Genomic DNA, 23,118 nt, shown 5'->3' with positions numbered 1-23,118 from the left:
GTGGATCTGCTTATTCAACCTGCCAGATGGAGATATTTTGTCACAAAGGCAGCTGCTTTCAAAGAACGGAAGGGCAAAGAAACAAATCAGCTACACTAGGCAGAGGGGTGGGGGGATATGTTTTCTCCAAGATTTCATCCTCTTAGTTCTGGTTCACATCTTAGTTTTGAAACGGAATGGATTTGCATGAAAAGTTATCTGAAATGGAAAACAAAGTGTTATTCTTCTGTTGAAACCCACAGTCTGTCAGTCTTCATTAAGGTTGCCAGTAAGACTCTTGGTCAGTACTAATCTTGTAGAAATTGAATGTTATTGCAAAGAAAAAGAAATATGTGGATGATTCATTTGTTTAAACATTTAAGCAATGACTAAGCACTAATCTGGAATTTAGAAATAAATGAAATTCAATCTGCATACCCTCCCACTCCATTAGGATTGCAAATTCCGTTACAATGTGGTGATACAGCACCTTCTTCTGGATTTGTTTATCCAGATGGATTTTAAAATGCAACTCTGAGTTTGAGTTGAAATAATCTTTGTTTTCAGCGAAACCTTATTGGAGAGAGCTATCAAAATCTGTGAAGCTTAGTAAAAGCTATAGAACTTAGTACAAAGTGGATATAATTCTGAAGAAATCAACATGAATGGTTAAAAGAACAACTGTCCAAAAGAGACTGGCTAATTATATTTAACTAAAAATTGAAGAGAGGTTGTGCTAATAAAAACACAAATATATTATGGTTGAAAGTCAGAAAAAAGACTCCAGCTAGCATTTGACCAATATATAGACAAAGTACTTTTGAAGTAAATGATAGTTAAGAATTATAATATGAAAAGATACTAATTTGTGCATCCCCAGTGACTGTCCATTAGTATTAAGGAAATAATACGCTGCATGAAAACTCTGAAAGTGAAACAGGAAGCATCATTTCATTGCTCCAAGGCATCAATGACATGTAACTGTCAAACATCTTGCAAAGCTATAAATTACCAGCAACCTTAAAGAAGGGCAGCTAGAGTCACCTAACGTCATGTAATGATTCATAATTGTCTGCAGATCTTCACTGTATTCAAAGTTCTTAGAAGAAATTGGGGGAAATGCACGTTGGTTCTTTGTATTCGGAATAACTCATAACTTGCATATGAACCAGTTTTGCCTAATGGCACCAGATTAGAAACCAAGACACTGTGAGTTCAAGTCCCACCTTAGCCATGAAAGCTAGCTGGATGACTGGGCCAGTTACCCTCTCTCCGCCCAACCCACTTCACAGGTATGTTGTGGGGAACATGGGAGAAGAAAGTCTATGGCACGGGTGTCAAACTTGTCACATGACGTGTCGCAACGTATCGCGATTCTTTTTGCATTGCCAGCAATGGGGTGGGCGCGGCTTCGGTATGATGAAACCGACCCGTGGGCCGGCAGTTTGACACCCCTGGTCTATGGAGATTCTCAATCATCCAAATAATGGTTGTCCCAATGATGTTTTTCAAAAGGCAACTGAACTTTCTTGTGTTTTTTTCCTTGAAAACATTTCACTTCTCACTCAAAAAGCTTCTTCAGTTCTGGCTAGAAAATGTTTCCAAGGAAAAGAAATCAAAGTCCTGTTACCTTTTGAAAAGCACCTTTGGGACATAGGAGGAGAAGGTGTGTTGGATATTTTTGCCATCTTGAGTTATTTCTAAAAATAATAAAGGTGATGTGTAAATAATTCATAATTTGCCAGATAGTTATATGGCTTGTAGGGACTTGAATATGATCTGAGATAAATTAGGATCTTGATAATCTCATGTGATGGCAGAGGTATCCATTTCCAGTGGCCAAAATTGCATTAACATCACATAATACTCTGCTATGATGATATTTCTGCATGGGGGACTCACTTTGCTGGAGTTCCTAGAACATAAGATTCTACTGTTAATCTACTGTTAATCTCAGTTCTGTCTGGAGTGAGATTGATGGATAGCCTGGAAATTACTTGCTTCCTGCCTACTCCTCCCGTATTTCCCTCTCCTTGTGTATAAAATGATGTTCAAACCAGAAGATGCTGCATTGTTCAGTAATAAATCTTGTTGGGGAAAATGTGTAGATATATCCATTAGAAGCAGAGAAAGAAGAGGAGACTTTATTTTTCTTTATTTTATGAACCCTTAAGAAAGATTGTAGGGAAAAGAGATGAAAGGCACTTTCTTTCTTTTCCAAGATACTATGTGTTCTTGAGATCTTTAGCTGGACATAAATCAGCATTAGTCTTTACCAGGTTTGCAATTCCCTGAATTTTCCTTTTTCCTTTGATTCAATCCCAATGAAATGGAGTGCTATTAATTTGGAAGCTGTCTGATTCTCTGATTATGCCATAGCTGACTCTTGATGGAGTTGTGTTAACACAGAATAAGCAGGATGTCCTCCTTGGCTCATGGCTCATGCTCAAAAAGCAGGTGGAAACCATCACCAACTACACTCCTGATGAACCAATCATGGCCTTATGTGGAACAGAATGTAGTGAAAGAGGTCACTGATGTCCTTATCATTCCTAAATTACTGTCACACATTGTACATGGGGCCAACTGGAAACTTCAAGTACTCCAGAAAGCAGCATGCATGCTCAGTGGAGAGTCTCGATGTTACACTGCTGCTGTGGGAATTGTATAGGCTACCTATAGATTTCTAAGTGCAATTCAGTGTGCTGGCCATTGCCTACAAAGACCTTTGTGGCTTAGGGCCTGGGTATCTTAGGGGACTAACTTTCCCCAGCAGTTTCTAGCCATCCAATCCAAACAGTTAAGAAGTTCTGTTTCTGTTATTTGTACATTGGGTGATTGTACAGCAGTCTATTGGGAATTACTTGTAAGTGGTTCATAGAGTTGCAACTAGGTTGGTTATGGAATCTTTCAGTGGAATCTTTTTACACAGGCATGCACACACATGCACACCCATAGAAAACATTGAAACTGAGGGCTCTGCATTGGCTGCAATTTAAATATTGATTAAACATATTACATGAAACTGTTGAAACTAAGAAAACAAAATAACTGTAAGCATAAAATTAGCCAAAACAGCTTCAGTACTATAGGACTTGTTATCTTGAATTGCATATATGAACAAACATATATAGGTTATCAGCCAAACATTGCTGACCTCTTTGACTATAGCATTCAGATAAGAACATTTTAACACAGGCTTATCCAACTCTGTGGATTATCTTCTTCCTGTTAGTGTGTGCACATATTATCAAGTAACTTAATTTATTTTATCTTTCAGTATTTTCTCCCTTGCCCCGATGTACAGTTTCATTCTACTAGTCTAGGTCAAAAATATTGCACCAATAGCATTCTTTAATAGCAAAGGTTGAACAGGTATTCTTTGTTGTTGATCCCATTAGCCCAGCTTACTAATTATTTCCTCTGTGCATTTTGGGCAGAATCCCTGATAAGCACCACTTGCCATCTGTCAAATGAAACCCTGGATGGGTGGCATTCTATTTACTTTATCTCTAAGGTAGCATGGATCATCTTTCCTGTGTAAAAGGGCATTGTGTAGGCTGTTGTTCCAACAAAAGCCATAAACAATTTAAGAATGATATTAATACTGTTTGTGACGCAAGTAGCAAAGGCAAGGAGGGGGATGGGACTGATTAATTTATTGCAGTAACTTGAAAACTAGTAGAGCCAAAAAGTTTCTTGCTCAGCTTTCATCTCACCACTGTGCCTTTTACTTGTGCACATAGCAGGACAAAGGATCTTTCCAATTGCACATTTTAAAATGCCCCTGGATGTTACACAATTGCCTCCATTGGTAGCTGTCTGGCTACGTGTGCAATAAAATTATGGCTAAGAAAACTTGGAGCTGTTTATAGTTGGCAATTGCCTGCAACCTCAAAATGCAGTAAAAATTAGAAAAATGATGGTACTGCATCTTTTCAACATATATTTGATTCTCTGAGTCACATTAGGTATGCCCACAATCCACCACATTATAACCAACCAACTTTGCTTTATGAATTTTTTTTTAATCACTGTTTTTAATCTTTACCTGAGCTTCCCATGCTGTGGATTCCTCACACTTTGGCTCTAAAAAGCAATTTGAAATATTTAAGTAGGACAGTTACTCAGGGCCTGTTTAATCCTGATAGATTCCAAGTACATAAAGCAAAGGCAATGGTCTACTTTGTATAGAAAAAACTTACGAAGAAGGGGAATAAAATCCTTCATACCAGCCTTATATTCTCCTAGGGTGATTTTTGGAGTTCAGCAGAGCAGAAAAATGCCTTGGAGGATCATTGAAGCAAAAATGAAACCACAAGAATGGATATATTAAACTATCCATAGAATTACTCTTCCTTTCCCCTGAAATATCAGCTCTCATACTTAACTTCTCAGTATCCTGGGTGTTAATGTAATCACTCAAAGCCAGAGCTAGCATTTTGGTAATTATAAGATCCTGGTTATGTAAGCCATTCAAGGTGCTGCCTACAGTAATAAACCCTTCAAAAACGTGCTTACTGCCATTTAACTGGCATTAACAGCTAGAATAGACTGATTTCATAAGGGTTACGGCTTGAATAATTACATGACACTCTGATCCATTAAAAAACAGTTGATGAAGAGTGGGAGGCTTGGAAGAGGCAATACTATTACAGTATAAACCTGTTATGTTCATAGGTTTTGTCACCTGGGGAAGGAGGATCTAGCAGAAGACTTTCATAAAAATACTTTAAGATTCAATAATATATATATGCTTTTTAAATTCTCTTTTCTCAGTGCAATAACCATTAATACATTTAGTTTTAAAGATAGTGGCCCAGAAGAAATTGAAGTCATTTTTTCCATTTTTAAATTAATAATAATTAAAGACATGTATGCATGTAGTGTGTATCTCTCATATCAGATAGAAGAAATGAGTAAAAGTGCTTCCAGATATATTACAAGTTCCTGAAAGAAAAAATTTTCATACACTTTTTTCATAAAATTATACCCTGTCTGCCAAGCAAAAATCAAGATACTATAGTGTAAAGATTAAAAAGAATAGTGGCAAATAACTATAGGTAATCCTTGATTTACAACTGGCCGCTTAGTGACTGTTCAAAGTTAAAACCGAAGAGGCCTTACGACCCAGATTTCAAATTCCAACAGTTGGACCCTCTCTGTGATCACATGACTTAATTTTGGGCAACGTAGCTCCATTTATGGACATCCGTAGTGTCCCACAGTTACGTGGTTGTGTTTTACTACAGTTTTGCCAAAACCTTTATGTTTTGACAAAGCCCTACCCATAGCAAACCATTGCTTCACTTAATGACTCGCTTAATGATCACCACAAAAAAGATCACAAAATTGTCATGTGACCGACCAGCTTTACTGCCAGCCGCATTGCAATCATATGTTGAGGACTAGCTGTATGACAGAAGACCCATTTTCCCAGCTGCCAAGTATATTAGTACTTAAGAAATATACACTTCTGTATTGTTCTTTTGTTCATCAAAATCCCAATAAAAAAGATGTCAACGCTGTAACATTGGATGTTCGTGCTCTGACAACTGATGGAAATGCAGCCATTTTTACTTTGCTTTTAACATGCTTTTTCTTCTGTTTAGAAATTAGAAGTTGAAGGGGGATGGGCTGAACGCTTGAGCTCAGCTAGCCATAATAACAATACAGCTCCGTGGGAAACTCAAGGACACAAATTGATAATGTTTTGGCAGGCTGAGGAGCTGGGAAGAGAGCCCCGCTCCTGGCTGATTGGAGGATGTGATTTATAACTGCTTTGTGGGGGTGGGACTTGCATTCTGTTACTTTGTATCTGGGGGAAGGGAATCTAGTTTGGGGTTCAACTATGTAGTGCCGATACTTTGTTTCCTGAATAAAATGTTCTTTGAGGAAGAATTCTTGCCTTGAAGTTCTTTTGATGGGTTTTATCTATCAGAACCATGACAAAAGGATGATTCAGTAGGGAAAACGGGAAGGAAAGCCTTTTAAATTTCATTTCTCTGCCATTAATATCACATACCAATGCCTTACATTTCAGAACATCTCCAGATTACATTACTTTCATGTACTAATGTTCTTGTGCCCTATGACTTAGCTCAGACACCTACTTGCATCATTTCTTGTAACAAAAGTTTACTTTCAATGCTGAAATTGTTTGTGTCTTAGCTTTATCTATGTGACACATTTAAAGCTTTTTCTTCTGATGTTTTCAACTCTTCCTTTTTCTCAGGCCTTTCCCCCAAAACATTCTGCCACATAGCTGTTATAAGTAGTACATTTTTTCTGAGATTTGTTTATTTCATTTCCCGTTTTGAATCTTTTGAATAAGGGTAAATCATGTTGCTCCATACAGATAAATAAATACATTTATATTCGGCCTGTGATGTTACTTCAGTTGAGCCTTGGATGTATCAGTCCCTTCGGTATAGCTGCACAAAACGAACCAGTATCAGTTTGTAGGTTGCATGGAAAGACTACATAAGAAGCCAATCCAAGTTTCCACCTTGATTCTTTAATGGGAGGCATCCAGGTGGAGCCCCTTGCTTTTGCTATGTTATGAACCCAATAAAGTGACCCTGTTTCACCTAGCCTTAACATGTATTGTGTCTTGACTGACATCTTGTCCTGTATATGGGATAATTAGCTGAAGTTCTATGAATGAAATTAATCAAACTCTATTGCGTAGCCTCTGAAAATCTGCTATACAGAGAGCTAGGTGACAGTGAGGAGGGAAATAAAATTGCTTTATCGTTATTTGCTAAACTTGTTTCTTTGGAAGAATGTATTTTCTTGTGTGTATTTTTTATATTTGTGATAGACCAGGGGTCTCCAACCCCGGTCCGTGGCCAATACCGATCTGTGGCGTGCCAGCAACTGGTCCACACAAACAAGCAAAGCCCCATCCATGGGATGCAAGCAGCACACAAAACCACTCAATCTCCAGTCCGTGGAAAAACCTTTCTCCACGGAATTGGTCCCTGATACCCAAAAAGTTGGGGACCTCTGTGATAGATGATAGAAAATGAATTATAGATACTTAGGAAAATTGGCTTCTTAGTGGGAAGTAAGTATGCATCTCCTTAGCAGCACAGTGCACATTTTAAAAGCTGGAGCAGTGTATCGGTATATTTGCTCCATCTTATCCCACAGGGCATGGTTATCCTCCTTTTCCTAAATGAATCTTACATTATATTTCATAATATCATGGCTTGTGTGTTATCACAGAAGGCTATCAGAGAATAGGAACACTTTATCTGATCATACTGAAATACATACAGTGGATCAGTTTAACAGGATAGAAGTTTGTCTATATTGAATAATTTAATTACGTCTCAGCAAATCAAATAGATCCCAAGAGAAATAGTTTTGTGATGTAAACATAATGAGAGCAACAATCCAGCATAGAAACAGGATATTTCTCAGTGCTTAAAAGGTTTGTGCAAATGTGTGTGGGGTATTTCTTCATCACCTCAAGAAAATGCCAATGTGAAAGGTAATGAGAATACAATACTTTCCATTCCTTTCCCCCCTCCTCCTCCTCCTGTTTCTGTTGATAATTCTCTCTTGGGCTTATATTGAGATCTTCTTCCAAAAAATGTTACTAGTTGACAATATTTGATGTACAATGTTCCAAGCAGCTATTCGAGCATTTGTTCTTTTTCCTTTCCCATTCTAGTGTTCCATGCCTTCCTGCATCACAGCCTTCCATGTAACATGTGCCTTTGAGCACAATTTGGACATGCGGACACTGTTAGCAGAAAATGATGAGGTAAAGTTCAAGTCGTTTTGTCTTGAGCACAGCACTGGTGCTACCAAGCCACCAGATGAGGCACGGATGGAGGCAGATCAAGGTAAACTAGACATGGAAAAGGTAACACTGAGAAAACAGAAGCTCCAGCAGTTGGAAGAGGACTTCTATGATCTTGTGAAACCTTCTGAAGTGGCTGAGAACCTTGATTTGACTGAGTGGCTAGTTGATTTTGTCTATCAATACTGGAAGATGAAGAGAAAAGCCAATTATAACAAGCCACTGCTGATGCCCAAGACAGACGAAGTGGATAATTTGGCTCAGCAAGAGCAGGATGTATTGTACCGTCGCTTGAAGCTCTTCACACACCTTAGACAGGATCTTGAAAGGGTGAGTAGAATTATTGGGATTGATAATTCTTGTTTGTATAATCCTGCTTTCCACATTCTGGCACCATCCAAATGTACAAAAGATTACAACTCCCCAAATTCCAGTGCAAAGGTCCCAATTCATCTATAGATTGCCAGACTTGAGGGAGATTAGTGTAATCAGCTTTCTCTAAAGTTATTTAAACCTGCATTGGATAGACATACATTATCTTTTGGTTGTAAATTATTCCATTTTGATATAATAATAAAAATAATCCATGGGTTTCGTATTTTTGTTTGCTACATTAATGCTGAATATGTCATTACCATCTAGTGAGGAAATGATAAGAACATCAGCTTTTCTCTCTAGCTTGGAGGAAAGTGACCCTAATTATTCAGTGCAAAGCAACCATAAATGGTTCAGAAGCATGCAAAACAAAATTATCCCTATTTCATTTTTTTTCCTATGGTTAAATGTATATTTTTGCTTTTATTTTCAAGTGTGATAAAAAGGTTAATTATTAGTGCAGCCTAATAATGCATATTCCCTGGTTTGATTAGAAGACAAAAGTTATGTGGATTACATCCTCTGGTTATTTTATTGTACTGTATTGTATTGTATGATACGATATAACTATACCAAGACAGCAGCCAAGGATGAAGGACTGGAGGTACCATACCATCTCTGCCATAGGATAGTTTGGTACCTCCAGTGTTTCAGTCTTCATATCCTTGGATCTACTTCCTGCTTTAGGTAGCAACTTGCTTGTTCCTTTATCCAACACCTTCTTACATAGAGCACTTTATTTGTCACCTATCTCCTAACTCTGGTATGTGTAAAAGATAGAAATGCCATATTCTGTGCCTTTTCGGTGTTTAAAAATCAAAATGCAAAAATTGAAATAATTTCTATACTGCCACTTCTTGGGTGTGTAATATGTAAGTATGGCAACTAAAGAATGCAGCCCTTCTTGTCCCAATCTCCCCCCCCCTTGAAAAATCAATCTTACAGGAGATTAAAAACAAAAGAAAACATTAGAAAAATAATAAAATGTAATTTTTTAAATTGTAATTTGTATACATTCATTATAGAAGAACATAATTACAGAGTTGCCCCCAATGACATACTATAGCAGCTTGCAGGTTGTGAAGAAAGAAGACAACAGTAAATGAAATGTTCCAGATAGACCATTGCTACAGTTGAAGAACCTTCCTGAAGAGACCTGAGAGGTTTCAAATTATTATTACAGATCACAAGGGTGATCACAAGAAAAAACTATATTCTTCGAATAGAAGATGAAGTATAATGGAAAGTAACCCCACCATGCCATAGCTTAGACTTATTGTAAGATAGAAGCAGAAAACAAAGCCTAGTGCAAATTCCTGACTACACATTTTATCTATGTCTGCAATCCTGAATCTGACAGTTTGCTTCAGAGTGCCTAGATTTCGCCAGCCTTTCTTTGGTTCACACAATTACTGCATATTCTAACCCCAAGAAAAGATGCAACACTAATAGCTTCGGCGTCCATGCCCACACCTCTTCCAAATCACTTTTTCAGCTTCAAATTCAAAGCACTGTGCACCTCCCTACTGAGATATGATACAATGTGATAAAACATGACACAATACGATAAGAATACAACACAATATGATACAATATTTTATAATGTAATGCAATGATTCTCAGCAGATCCCTGGGGGAGGCCGCAGTGTAGTCATGGGGTCTGTGAAGGCTTGAAGAAATGTTATGATTTAAATCTTGAGTTAAGTCTTGGTGGTCCGTGGCCATGGCCCGTGGCCACAAAAGGTATTTAAAGGGAGTCTGTGGTGAAGAAAAGGTCGAGAACCACTAATGTGGTTATTTCTGGAATGAAGTCTCTTCTAGATACTGTAAAGCTATTCTCTGCTGCTTTTCTTATTTGGTGATTAATTCTCAGTGTAGAGATGAGTTTATAAATAGGACCAGGAAATATGGCAACATTGTCTTTTTGAAAGGATAGTTGATATTAGTGCAGACACACAGTAACCAATTACCATGGGAAAATTGCTTCCCCCCCCCCTTGTTATATATAGTGCTGCTAGGGTTGATGCCTACAAAGAGTTTTCTTAAAATTTTGCTTTTCAAAGTGCCATGCTATAAATACTATGAATTCTTATAAATTGCGTTTTTTATTAGCTACGCACATCTGAAATTTAAAAAAATTGGTATAACTTGTCGTAGCTCTGCGAAGCTGAGGAGATGGAACTGGCATTATGTTATCAGCACAGGAGCTGAAAAAGCAAAAAGGGAAGAAAATCTCCGAAAACAAGTACAAACAAGCTTTTTTTTTAAAAAAAAAAGGGTCTGAGATAGGAAGCAAGAGGAAGATAATAATGTGTGGGAATAAATATATGCAGGACAAGCCCTAGTAGTGAATATTTCAGGTGTGTATGGCTGCAGTAGTTGGGTCAAGTTGAACAGCAGAGCTGTGGTTGATATGCTCCAAGTACAGTGAAATGAAGAGTCAGAGCACAAATAAAAACAATGTTTTCATTATTTATTTTTATTCCATCTCTTAACACGATGAGTTTATTTATATGTAATGAACAACCTGTCTTTTTATAGAAAGCAGCACTCTGCACCAAATATTTGTGTGGCCATGGAGTCCACATGACACTTTGCAAGTCTCATTTTTACAAAAACCCATTGTTTCTAAAATCCAAAATAAAAAGAAAAGGTCACAGGAAATGGCTGTACGTAGTCAGAGAGGGGAAAAAAATAATCTTTTTAAATAAAAACTTTTTTTTTTCAGACACAAAAACAAGTGTTAAGATTGCATTGATCTCATCTGTTCTTCTAATTTGTAATTTTATTAGTACTTCTGCAACAGCTGTTTCTCCTGTCCTGTTAAATCAACCCTTCCTAGATTATTATGGTTAACTTAGATTTGAAAGTAATAATCCTTCCATTAAAACAGAATCATCTATACATATATGCAAGCAAGCAAGCTTTGATAGGGATTTTATCCTTGGTAATTTCTTGATTAGAAATAGACAGGGCAGGCTACCGCACATAAGTAGGGAGAAAACCCCACATTCACTCACACTGAAGATTCTACCTAATTGGGTAATGAAATATCTGCAAACAAACAATCAAGCTCAGAGAGGCACCCAGGACTCAGCAGTTGTTTGTTCTGAGAAGCTATTTAAACCTCATAACCAAAGAAAGGTAAAAGAATATCTCAAATACAAATTGCATATTATACTTTATATGTTGGATATTTTTTTGAAGCCCAAAATAAGATCTTGTGTGTACATGTATGTGCAATAGCAGCAATATCTTTCAGTTAATGTTACTAGATGGATATATAGCGTACAGAATTAGACTTGACAGGAAAGTCTCAGATCATTTGACAGACACGATACAGTGTCCCCCAACTCCGAGGATCTGAGGATTCTCTGCCAGAGTTCTTTTCTACTGTCCTATTTAGATTTTTCCAGTACAGTATTCTCTGGGTAAATTGAACTGTCATTCCCAGCATCTCCAGTCAACTTGACTGTTTGGAGAAAGCCAAACTGGAGAAGATTGATTTTCATTGTGGCACTAAAATAACATTTTCTGTGTATTGAAATAGAGCAGTATAAAACCAAAAAATGCCATGAATAATAATTACCACTGTAGTGATTTTTTTGGGAGTGTATTAATAACATGACAGCTGATTTCTGGGCTGAAATTAGATGAACATTTTGCAAATCAAACTTCCAAGCCTCAGATACAATACTCCTTTACATGCAAACTTAAATGCATACTGACCACACCTCTGTTTCTGCTATAGTGCTACCCAGATTCCAAAAGTACTTTTATTCTCTGTTGATTCTCATCAAGTAACTCATCTCTCTCACAGAATCTTCCATGGAGGATTCTTCTAACTGCTTTTAACACTGTTTCCTGTAAGTCCCTGTAGTTTTTCTGAAGTGGTTTGCCATAACCTCCTTCCTAGGGCTGCGAGAAACTGACCGGCCTAAAGTCACCCAACTGGCTTTGTGCCTGAGGCAGGACTGGAACTCACGGTTTCCTGGTATTTACCCTGATGCCTTAACCAATACACCATACTGGGTCTCTATCTGCAATTATAGATAACTACAATTGAGAGAAATGTCAGAAGTTTGCAAAATATAAATATGGCTTGAGATTTTCCAATAAATGCCCTGAAAGACTATATTCCTAATATTATTCCTGAGAATATTATTCTCAGCATTTTAATATGATGGCTAGAATTCCCTTGCTGCATTCCCAGTTAACTCACCACCATTGCCTCTTAATTTAATCATATATAGATACATGTTATTTTATTTCTATTTGACCCTTTGTAAGAGAACTTCAAAGCAGGATAGATTGCACTTTCGTCCTTTTTTTCTCATGGCTGCAATACTGTGAATTAGGTTGGACTCAGAATGAATGACTTTGATTTAAAGGCATCCAATGAGTGCCCATGGCTGAAGATCGGCTAGAAGCTGAATTTACCCAATGCCAGTCCATTATCTTAATCACTTCACTGTTGTCCTCGAACATATGATAGTCCCTGGAATCTTGGCTCTCAATAGCTTGCCATCTTTAGCAGCTCAAAGAGACAGAGTTCCCACAAGAAGAGTAAAATGTTTCAGTGAAGCATTTTAGCACCGAAGGCATCACAAACGTTAAACTTTTAAAGAGGATAACAGAAATCATTCTGGTCCCAAGGCAGCCCAAAAGCTCCCAAGATCCCCCAAAATAATTAGTAATAAAATAACTTCATTAGATAAAAATTATCTTTTTATCCTCATAATTCCATAATGGATGGAAACTGATCAAAGAGAGAAGCAACCTAGAACTAAGGAGAAAGTTCCTGACAGAACAATTAACCAGTGGAACAACCTGCCTCCAGAAGCGGTGAATGCTCCAACACTGGAAGTTTTTAAGAAGAGAGTGGACAGCCAGTCTCTTCTTAAGACTCAACCCTGACAAGACCGAGTGGCTCTGGGTCTTGCCCCCCAAGGGTCATTCTGATGGTCCATCATTAGTCCTGGGGGGGAGAATTTACCTCCCTCAATGCAGGCACGCAACTTGGGTATCCTCCTGGACTCACAGCTAAATTTGGAACAACATCTATCGGCTGTGGCCAGGGTGACCTTTGCCCAGGTTCGCCTGGTGCACTAGTTGCGGCCTTATTTGGACCGGGAGGCTCTACTCACGGTTACTCATGCCCTTGTCACCTCACTACTGTAATGCGCTCTACATGGGGCTATCCTTAAAGAGCGTTCGGAGGCTGCAGTTGGTTCAGAATGCAGCCGCGAGAGCGAATGGGAGTGCACCACGTGTCACCTATCCTCCGCGAGCTGCACTGGCTTCCTGTGGGTCTCCGGACGCAATTCAAGGTGTTGGTTGTCTCCTTTAAAGCCCTTCATGGCTTAGGATCAGGTTACTTACAGACCGCATACTACCGCATAGTTCCTAGAGACCGGTGAGGTCCCACAGATTGGGCCTCCTTCAGGTCCCGTCAGCCAGACAATGTCGGCTGGTGGGCCCTCGGGGAAGGGCCTTTTCTGTGGTGGCTCCGACGTAATGGAATCAACTTCCCCCCCCCTGAGATTCGAACTACTCCCACCTTGCCGGCCTTCAAGAAAGCTATTAAAACTATCCTGTTCCGGCAGGCCTGGGGTTGATGTCCCTGGGGGGGGGGGCGGGATTCGATTGGGACATGCTGTGTGAATGTATTCACTTTTAATTGTTATACTTGTTGTTTTAATTTTGTACGTCGCCCTGAGTCCCTAGGGATTGGGCGGCATATAAATTTTATTAATAAATAAATAATAAATAAATAAATTTGTCCGAAAGGGGATTGGACTAGATGACCTTCAAGGTCCCTTCCAACTTTATCATTAGTAGTAGTAGTAGTAGCAGTAGTAGTAGTAGTAGTAGTAGTAGTAGTAGTAATCAGAAACTCAGTATCTGATTCTCTGTGCCTTTTTATAATTTTACTGAATTTAATTCAGTAAAAGTCTCTTTGGTCTAGTACAGGGGTAGGCAACCTTGGCTCTTTTATGACTCGTGGACTTCAACTCCCAGAATTCCTGAACCAGTCATAAAAGAGCCAAGGTTGCCTACCCCTGGTCTAGTCCAAGACTAGACAAATCTGACACAAAGACAGCTGGATGATTTTTGAACCAAGTTTTTTTGTCAGCCTGAGGAAGAAAGCAATGGCAAATCACTTCTGAAAAGATTGCCTAAATAACTATATGGATTTGTTAATGTAATTCCCAGAAGTTATGTCTAACGTGAAGCACATCTTAAATAGAAATATGGAGTTGAATCACTTCAAATAGTTTTACAGTGGAAGCCAACCTAAAAGATATGTGTTGGCAAAACATTAAAGTGATTTTAGTTTTCTGTTTTTCTGTACTAAACACAAGACAAATACTTTGTCAGTAGAAAAATCCAATTAAAGCTGCTATGAATTATACCTGTATAACTGCTGAGATTACAAAATGATAAATAAAACATCAAGTACATCCTAATAAAACAATTTGTTTTGACCACTAAATGCACAAAATGCGTATTACTAATCTAATAAAATCTTTTTACGCATGAACAGACATTTTACTTGTACTTGACATTCAGTTTTGGAAACTTCATTCCCTTTAAAATGGAACTGCCCATATTTGTTTCAGGATGGCTAATGAGAATGCGTTAAGCCTATTATAGTCATATTTTCCATTCCCTTTTGATTGGTGTTATTTGTAAACTGACAGCCTTTGCATTAATTCACATAATATGTTTTACAAGGAAATATGTTTAAACAAAGCCAAAACCAAATTAACAAACAGGACCATTTTACAAACATCCTTTGTCTTGTTTCTTTAATCCTATTATCCCTTACATTTCAAAAAAATACCTTCCAGACATAGCCATCCAAATATCTCACTGCATCCCAAGACAGTTAGAAAGAAAAACTGAATGCAGGGTTCTCCTCCTATCTTAATGACAAATGTCTTGTTGTTGTTTACTTAGTTGGGTATTTACAATTCAGATTCCTGGAATCCACTGTCTGTGTAAAACTTCATTCACATTAATTTATAGGAAAGATGAACCCCAATAATTGGGTATTATATTAAATTTCTATTATTTTTGGTCAGCTTTCCAGAAGGAAACCAGCAGTTCAGTTATTACTTTGCAATGAAGCAAGAGGGATTCATATTGATGATAGATGTATCATCAATAAAATAATTTGTAAACTCTTACTTTTTTAAAAAGGCAACTAAATCTGTCATCATCGTAGATCATAGAGCAGCATACGAATGGCTAAAAGGATTGTTGTTGGGTGACAAAGTGAGAACAGTTATGAAAATGCCTTAATGTGTCTGTATAAATTGCTTCCATAATCATTATACTTTCTTTTTTTCCCTTATATTTTTTTAATTAAATATAATACAGCATGAGTTTTAAAACAATAAAGAGGACTTTTAAAATTATTTTAAGGTGTCAGTTGTTCAGGAGGCAGCATAAACATCTGGAATTGGGCTTCTGCCAATTCCTTACTCCATTAATCTCAGCCTGGCATACTTCACTTACATTGAAGTTATAATTCCCATAATTTCCATCTACCATAACCAGTGGGGGAAATTGTGGGTTAACATATTTGGAAGACACCAGATTGAGAAGTATTGCATTTCTTGATTGCTTTATCATAATGCAACATTGATCATACTTTCTGCTGTTCTGCAAACAAATGAGTATGTAGCAGTCTCTGGGCAACTGTGAGAGTTTTCTGTGGATTGAGCTAAGTAACCATATTAGAAGTACCGGTAAAAAAAAATAAAGTCTCTCCCATCCTATAAAGCAGTGGTTCTCAACCTTTTTATACCGGCGACCCCGGTCATAAGGAGGCGGCGCGCATGCGTGGTGGCGCCCCCTGCACAGTGCCCCCTGCGCGGCGCGCATGCGTGGCGGCGCCCCCTGTGCGGCGCCCCCTGCACGGCGCGCATGTGTGGCACGCATGTGGAGGCCGCCCTGCACGGTGCACATGTGCAGGCCGGCCCCATGCACCGCCCCCTGCGCGGTGTACATGCATGGCAGCGCCCCATGCGCCGGCTGAGAAAAAAATGGCGGATTGCATTGTTTGGCGACCCCATGAAATGGTTGTTCGACCCCAAATGGGGTCGCGACCCACAAGTTGAGAACCGCTGCTATAAAGCCTTGTTGTACTAAACCTTCATGTGATGTGCTTGTTTGCAGGTTGACATGCATAACTGCTAACTTCCTCAAGGGCAGAAAAGTTCAATAAACAAAGCAAAGAGAGTATTTTACTGTCTTTTTTTTAATGTTACTTTTATTTTAGTAATAAAATGTACATCCCACTTTTTTCCCTTCCTTGAAATGGATTGCTCAATGCAGCTTGCAACATATAAAAAAAAACATAAAACCAATCATAAAACCTATTTATAGTACTTGAAAGAATGCAGCATTAAATTGGCATAAATACTTTCAAATGTTATTTACAACCGCATGAATAAAACTTCATTTTAATAACAGGCGTTCAATATCATTTCAGATTATGACTCTAGTGGCATTACAGATGGAATTCCATTGCTCAATGGAAGCAAAATTCAGCCTGTTAGTATAGAATGAACCAATGAGATCAAAAAAGGATGGAGCCAATTTAGATGTCTGCTAAAACTTTATTTCCTTCACCATCTTTCTGTCAGCATGTGACAAGGAGACTATTGAAGCTAGCTTGGATTCATAGTAATCTATCTTTCCTGATACTGGATTTGAAGAAGCAAATGGTAGAAATCAAGAGCTCTTCAACTTGAATGTTGGGGGTCAGAGGTTATGCTCTCGGGCTCCTGTAGTGTCCTCCGCATGATAATATGTCAAGTAATTTGACACTTGAACAGCTCTTGTTGGTCTCTTGATCTGTGTCTAGCTTTGCTCTCTCCAGAATGGCTATGCTGTCAATAAAAGATAGCTAACCATTTTTTTTACTGCTTGACATTCCCACTGCATACAGTATATATGCTGAATGGAGCTTTTCTCTGGGAGAAATTTATTGTAACTGGGTCATTGGTCAATGGCAAAACAACAGCTCTCCTGAAGGAATCATGGCAGAAGTGACCTTTCGATGACTGGGGTTTATTTCAATAGAATGGTTGTTGGTTGTATACCTGCCTGGTAGGGGGGAAAAAGTGCATGAAACAAAGATCCCTTTATTGGTTGGAACAATCCAGCTCTGAAAAACAAATATTAAGAGGTCAAGCCGTTACCGTGAAAGATAGCTTAGTATGCAAGAAGCTGAGATGTCTGGATAAAATAAAATTAGGACAAATTCAAATTGGAAATATGGAATGCAAGAGAGGGTGCTTAAAATAATTTAATAGTCTTTTTCAAAAATCCATGGACGGTGAAAGTGTTTGGGAGGGGTCCAACTCATAAGTGAGCTACAGGACATGAAAAGGCAAAAATTATTTTACGGCACAGTCCTGTGGATCTTTATTCAGAAGTTAGTCCAGCTATGTTCAGTGTGATTTAATTCTCAATAAGCGAAGGTAAGATTGCAAGCTCATTTTCTAAATGTAATTAAAGGAAATTGTTTAGTTGTAGGAATGATAACCTCTTCTTCACAACCAAGAAGACAACAATAAAAATAATGTGTCCAATAATTTGTAAACAATAATGTATTCTTTGGATAGTTAAAGTTCATAAGTTCAGATTTTTCATTATGCTATGTTAAATAAACAATATCGTGGTTAGAATTTTAAATTAAACCCAGGTGGAAACTATTAACTTACTGTACCCATATTCAATTACAATATTTCTACGTGATACACTTCCAGAATTCTTAAATACAGTATTCTCATTTCCTTAATGAAGAAATATGGAATAAATAGGTAAAGAAATGATTTCATGAAATTGCTTATACCTCAATCATTTTATATTATTGTGGGTTTGCAGCTCGCTTGAAAGGGTTCAGATGCATGTATAGGTTCTCCCCAGAAAACAATCCTCTATTTATGGAGATCAGCTCTTCAGGAATGATAATATCAGCAGGATTTGGATAAGGCGAGGTTGCTTCTCAAATGTTAAACTCTATGCATGAATATAACATGTGAACAGGGCTATATGGATGGCATTCGCTGTAAATATGAATTTCAAAAAACCATAGGAACCAAGGAATCTGTCCACAGAGAATTAGGATTGAGTTGGATTGAAATACTCATTGTTATCTTGATAGATTGTAGAAATAGGTTGCAAGTAACAGAATGAAAGTTAACAAAAATCAGTGCATAGTTTGCCATTTAGGAAACAAAATGAAAATGCACAGGTATAGTTGTGTCATGGAGACTATCTGATTTAATGACAGTGCATAAGAAGATAATCTTGGAGTGGTAGTTGATTGCAAAGTAAATATGAACCTGTAGTGCGTTGTGAGAGCAAGGAAGACAAATGCACATTTAGGCTGAATCAACAAGATTTATCATTTCCAGTTCAGAGAAAGTAATTGCTCAGCTATATTCTGATTTTGTTGAACCTCAGTTTGAATCTAGTTCTGGGCATCACACTTTAGGTAGGATTCAAAGAAATTAAGCAGATGCAGAAAAAGACAATAAGATGATCAGATAATCAGAATGCCCTATGAAGAAGTTGCTGAATGTTTTGGGCCTTGAGAAAAAACTTGGGGTGAATGAGATATGATAGCACACTTTAAATACATGGCAAGATATCACATTGAACAAGGTGAGAACCTATTGTCTATTATTTCAGAGTTAATTCAGAAGAACGCAGATTCTAACTGAACGTTAGTACGAACATCCTAACAGTATAGAACCTATTACTCAGGAAGGTGTTCTTCTTGTTGTGCCATATCCATTATCAGACGTTGACTATCATGTTGGCAATCCTGTTTTTATCAGCAGCTGCACGAAGTTTTGTCCAAACCAGTCCCTTAGATTTTGAAGCCACGATGTTCTTCTTCTACCTGGACCTCATTTGCCTTTAATCTTTCCCTGGAGTATTAAATGGAGTATGCCGTATTTTTCTGGGTGTTGAATCACATGTCCGAAATATTCCAATTTTCGTTTTTTAATTGTTTTGATGATTTCCCTTGGCTTTCCCAGGCGGCTTATCACCTCCTCATTTCTGATCTTGTCAACCCAACTTATGTGTAACAGCCGCCTGTAAATCCATATTTCAAATGCTTCTAGTTTCTTCAGGTGGCCTTCTGTCAGAGACCAACTCTCTACTCCATAGAGCAGGATAGAAGAAATATAACATCTGACAAGCTTGATTTTCAGTCTTAGGCTTATGTCGTGACTGCAGAAGACTTTTTTCATTTTGAAGAATGCTGTTCGAGCTTTTTCTATCCTTGTCTTTACTTCAGCGGTCATATCCCAGCTTTCAGTAAATTGGAACCGAGGTGTGTGATCCTTTCAACTTTTTCTAGTGATATTCCTTCTGAATTTATTGGTAAATAAATTCAGGAACGTGTTAGACTCCATAATTGGATGCGTTTAAGCAACTGCTTGAACAGCCAGTCATATATGGGATGCTCTACATTATTTCTATTCAAATTTTATCTGTAAAAGAGCCTTATTTCTGAATCATACTACCTATAGTACATTTTAAGCTTCTTCTCCAAGAAAATCTGTTTAACTTTGGATAACAGTTATTCTCCAGCACTGGAGATGGATAATCCACTAATGGGTTAACTTAATCCTCCTGCCCAATCAGATCAAGTCAGCCAAACTTGCCACGCCTGTCCTGGGCCTGTTTTCCCAGTCTCGACTTGATCTTGCCCAGAACAGACATGCATGTTTGGCTCAAGCAGGTAGATCTTAACCTATAGTGGATTATCCATTTGTCCTCTAATAACTTTAATAACTCCCAATACCTTCTAGCCCTCTGAGTAGCGCTGGGATCAGCGCTCCTCTAGAGGACTATACCTTTATCTAATCCCCATTGGGATTTAGCAACAAACGGAGGCATCCGTTTCTCCCTTCTCCTTCCAGCACAGTTACAAATCCCTCCCCCATTCCCCCCAGCTCACCATCTGTGTCAGAGCTTGCGGCTCCAGCTCCGACAGCCTTACAGCGTTCGGGTTAGCCTCGTGGAGGCTGCAGGGCCTCGGATCGCAAATTATCGCACCAGAGGCTTCCAGTGTTCCCGAAACGCTGCCAATCAGCTGGGGAGGCTAATTCGCCCTTGTCTTTTTTGGAGAATCATGCGTTTGGTTGGGTGAATTTTTTTCAGCCATTCAGAGCCAGAGAAAGTGAATGGAGCTTGGGATGCGGCTGCCATTTTGCAGACTGTGTGGTCATCCCCAGTCCTTGCCAGCTGCAAGGGGGGTGGGGGTGGGGGTGGGGGAAGGAATTTCCACCCAATTTCTCCTTTCACTAGCCTTTTCTTAGGGGGCATCTCCCTTTCATTGTGCAAGCCCCTGGAAGAGATTTCATCTGAGTAGAAGGCCCAGGCCGCCATTTTGGAAGCTCCTCATGCTCCAGCCCAAGGCCTTACTGAGGCCTTTTTCTGATCAAGGCCCCTTCCCAGGTTCCTTGTATCCAAGGATTCCCTGGGATCTCTCTCTTATCACCCCTGGAAACTCCTTTTTGTGGCGTTGTCCTTGACTCTCTCATTCCTTGCATAGGTCCAATTAATTTAATTGAGCCCTCTGGTGTCTCTAGTCCTGGTCACCACCTGGCTAGCTGATTGACACAGTAGTTCCCAGCCTCTGACTCTATATTAGTTGCCATTCTTTTAAATTGCTGGCCTGGCAACACAGCAAGCCTCACTAGCAGGCCGCATCCACCTTCTGGGGGGAAATTATAGCGACTGCAAGTAGGACTGGTCTTTTGGATTCCACCGGTTCAGTGACCGGGGGGGGGGTAGGGCAGTTCTTACCAGTGGTTGCCCTAGACCTTTATCAGCCATTTGATCCTTTTTCCAGGGGTACCTTCTCATGCACCTGAAGTCTTTATATCAGCAGGAAGGATAACATGGCCTCCCAATCCAAGGATGCCTCCCCTCCATCCTCCGGAAAAGGCACAGGCCCCCTAGTCAAGAGGCTGCTGGTAGGATCTCAGCCAAGGTCAAACCCAAGGCTGTTTCTGGAAGTAAAACCTCCAGATTGGCTGAAAAACAGGCCAGCAGGAGACACCAGGCATTGGAAAAAGAGTTTTCAAAGGCTCAAAAACAGGCTAGGGCAGAGACTGCTCAGACTGAGTCCACCTTTTTTGACTTGCCCTTCGGTCTCTCCTTTTTTGCCCAGGAAGTCTGATCTCTAGTAGAGCCTACTTCCTCTGGTCAGCCCGGCCTGGAATCTTACACGCATACATTCAGGTCTCCAACCACCCCAGGGGCACAGCAGGCCCCAAAGGCCACCTTCACGCCCACGGCCACGGGGCTCAGAAGAGCGGAGTCCGACCTTCCTTAGAGGATAGTCTTCAAGTCCTGGTGGCTCAGGCGGTGGAGAGGGCTCTTGCAGCCAGGTCTCCACTGGTAACCAGGGCAGATTCCTTGCTTTCCCTTCTTCTATCTCGTCCAGCTCATCAGAGTTCTCACGATCCTCCCTCCCCCTCCCATTCCTTGTATAGTGGGGTCTCATTAACCAAGGAGCAGGCGCTTGACGCCTCATGGTCGGAGGAGTAGGTGGCCCCGGATCTGCCCCCATTCGGCGGTCTATTTAATCCATCTCTCTCTTTGCCTCTACTTCACAAGCCTAGCTCTGCAGCGCACGTGGGACCTAACCGGTCCGCCCCAGCGACAACTGCAACAGATTCAGAGGCGGACCCTGTTTTCGTAGAACCAGTTGTCACGCAACACCATGTTCCCTGTCCAACATTATTCATCAATGCAGTTAAGAAACAATGGACCTCCCCGGGCCCCTTTCCTCTTCCAGTTGTTTAGCGTGGCCTCAGATTTAGCAGAGGCACTGGACGTGCCCACGATTGCTGAGCCCCTGTCCCACATCTTCTCCCCCACCACTATTTCAGGGGATATGTCTGAGGCCTTAAAAACGGAGGAACGCAGATCAGAACTGTCATTTAGAAGAACACACCAGGCGGCGGCGTGGTCTATTAAGGCTTCTATTTCAGCCTCGTTTTTTACTAGATCCGCCCTCATCTGGCTTCATCAACTCCAGGCCAGGATCCCCCCCAGACGATGTCCGCACACATCAGGACCTGATCAAGTTAGTGGCCGCAATGGAATACGCTTCTGATGTGACTCTGCACGCGGCATGGTTTTCCTCCAGGTCCTTGACGTCCAACGTGACAGCCCGTCGCCTGCTATGGCTTAGACACTGGCAGGCAGATGCCAAGGCCAAGTGGCGCTTGGCGGCAGCCCCATACCAGGGTAGCAAATTATTTGGGGATGCCTTAGCCCCGTTTCTAACTGAGAATAAGGATAAGAAGAAAATTTTGGCCCACCTTACCAAATGGTCCAATAGGCAGACTACTCCGTATAACCGTAGACAGTTCTTTCGATCTGCCCCTACTCCTTCGACTAAGCAACCTTCATGACCCTTCACTCCCAGACAAGACCGCCCAGTAGATAGACTGGCCTCAAGACCCAGGCAACAGTTTCAGTCCAAACGGCCCTTTTGTGGTGGGGGATGTCCATTCCGTAGGAAGTGACTCCCGAGTGGACCCTCCCATAGGGGGCAGGCTGTCCCTATTTGCCACTCAGTGGGAGGTCACCACCACAGACGCCTGGGTCCTGGACACCATTCGATACAGTCTATCCCTAGAATTCACTGCCAGTCCACCAAGACGGTTCATTTCTTGCCCCCAATAAAAAAAACTCACTAAGGAAGGGTCTCGTGCAGGAGCCATCCATCACTTATTATAAATAAGGGCCATAGAACCGGTACCTCCGGCTCAACGGGGTCGCGGATTTTACTCCATTCTTTTTGTGGTCCCCAAGACCTCGGGAGGATGGAGAGCAATCTTAGACCTAAAAGGCCTGAATTTTTATCTGGCATACCGAAGGTTCAAAATGCAAACACT

General features: G+C 40.0%; 1 protein-coding gene across 3 annotated transcripts in view; it reads left to right on the top strand.

Annotated features, from left to right (window-relative positions):
* Nucleotides 1-23,118, top strand: part of JADE2 (jade family PHD finger 2) — a 227,688-nt gene that overhangs the window by 174,515 nt on the left and 30,055 nt on the right. For all 3 annotated transcript variants that reach the window (XM_039334885.1, XM_039334884.1, XM_039334883.1), the window contains exon 9: nucleotides 7,661-8,122. In XM_039334885.1, the coding sequence (XP_039190819.1) occupies nucleotides 7,661-8,122 (462 nt within the window). The remainder of the gene's footprint in view (nucleotides 1-7,660; nucleotides 8,123-23,118) is intronic.

Source organism: Crotalus tigris, unplaced genomic scaffold (genome assembly GCF_016545835.1).
Source record: "Crotalus tigris isolate CLP2741 ecotype Arizona unplaced genomic scaffold, ASM1654583v1 scf7180000017638.2057652, whole genome shotgun sequence".
Classification (NCBI taxonomy): domain Eukaryota; kingdom Metazoa; phylum Chordata; class Lepidosauria; order Squamata; family Viperidae; genus Crotalus; species Crotalus tigris.
Note: the sequence above shows the minus strand (reverse complement) of the source record. Positions and strands in the feature narration are given on the sequence as shown.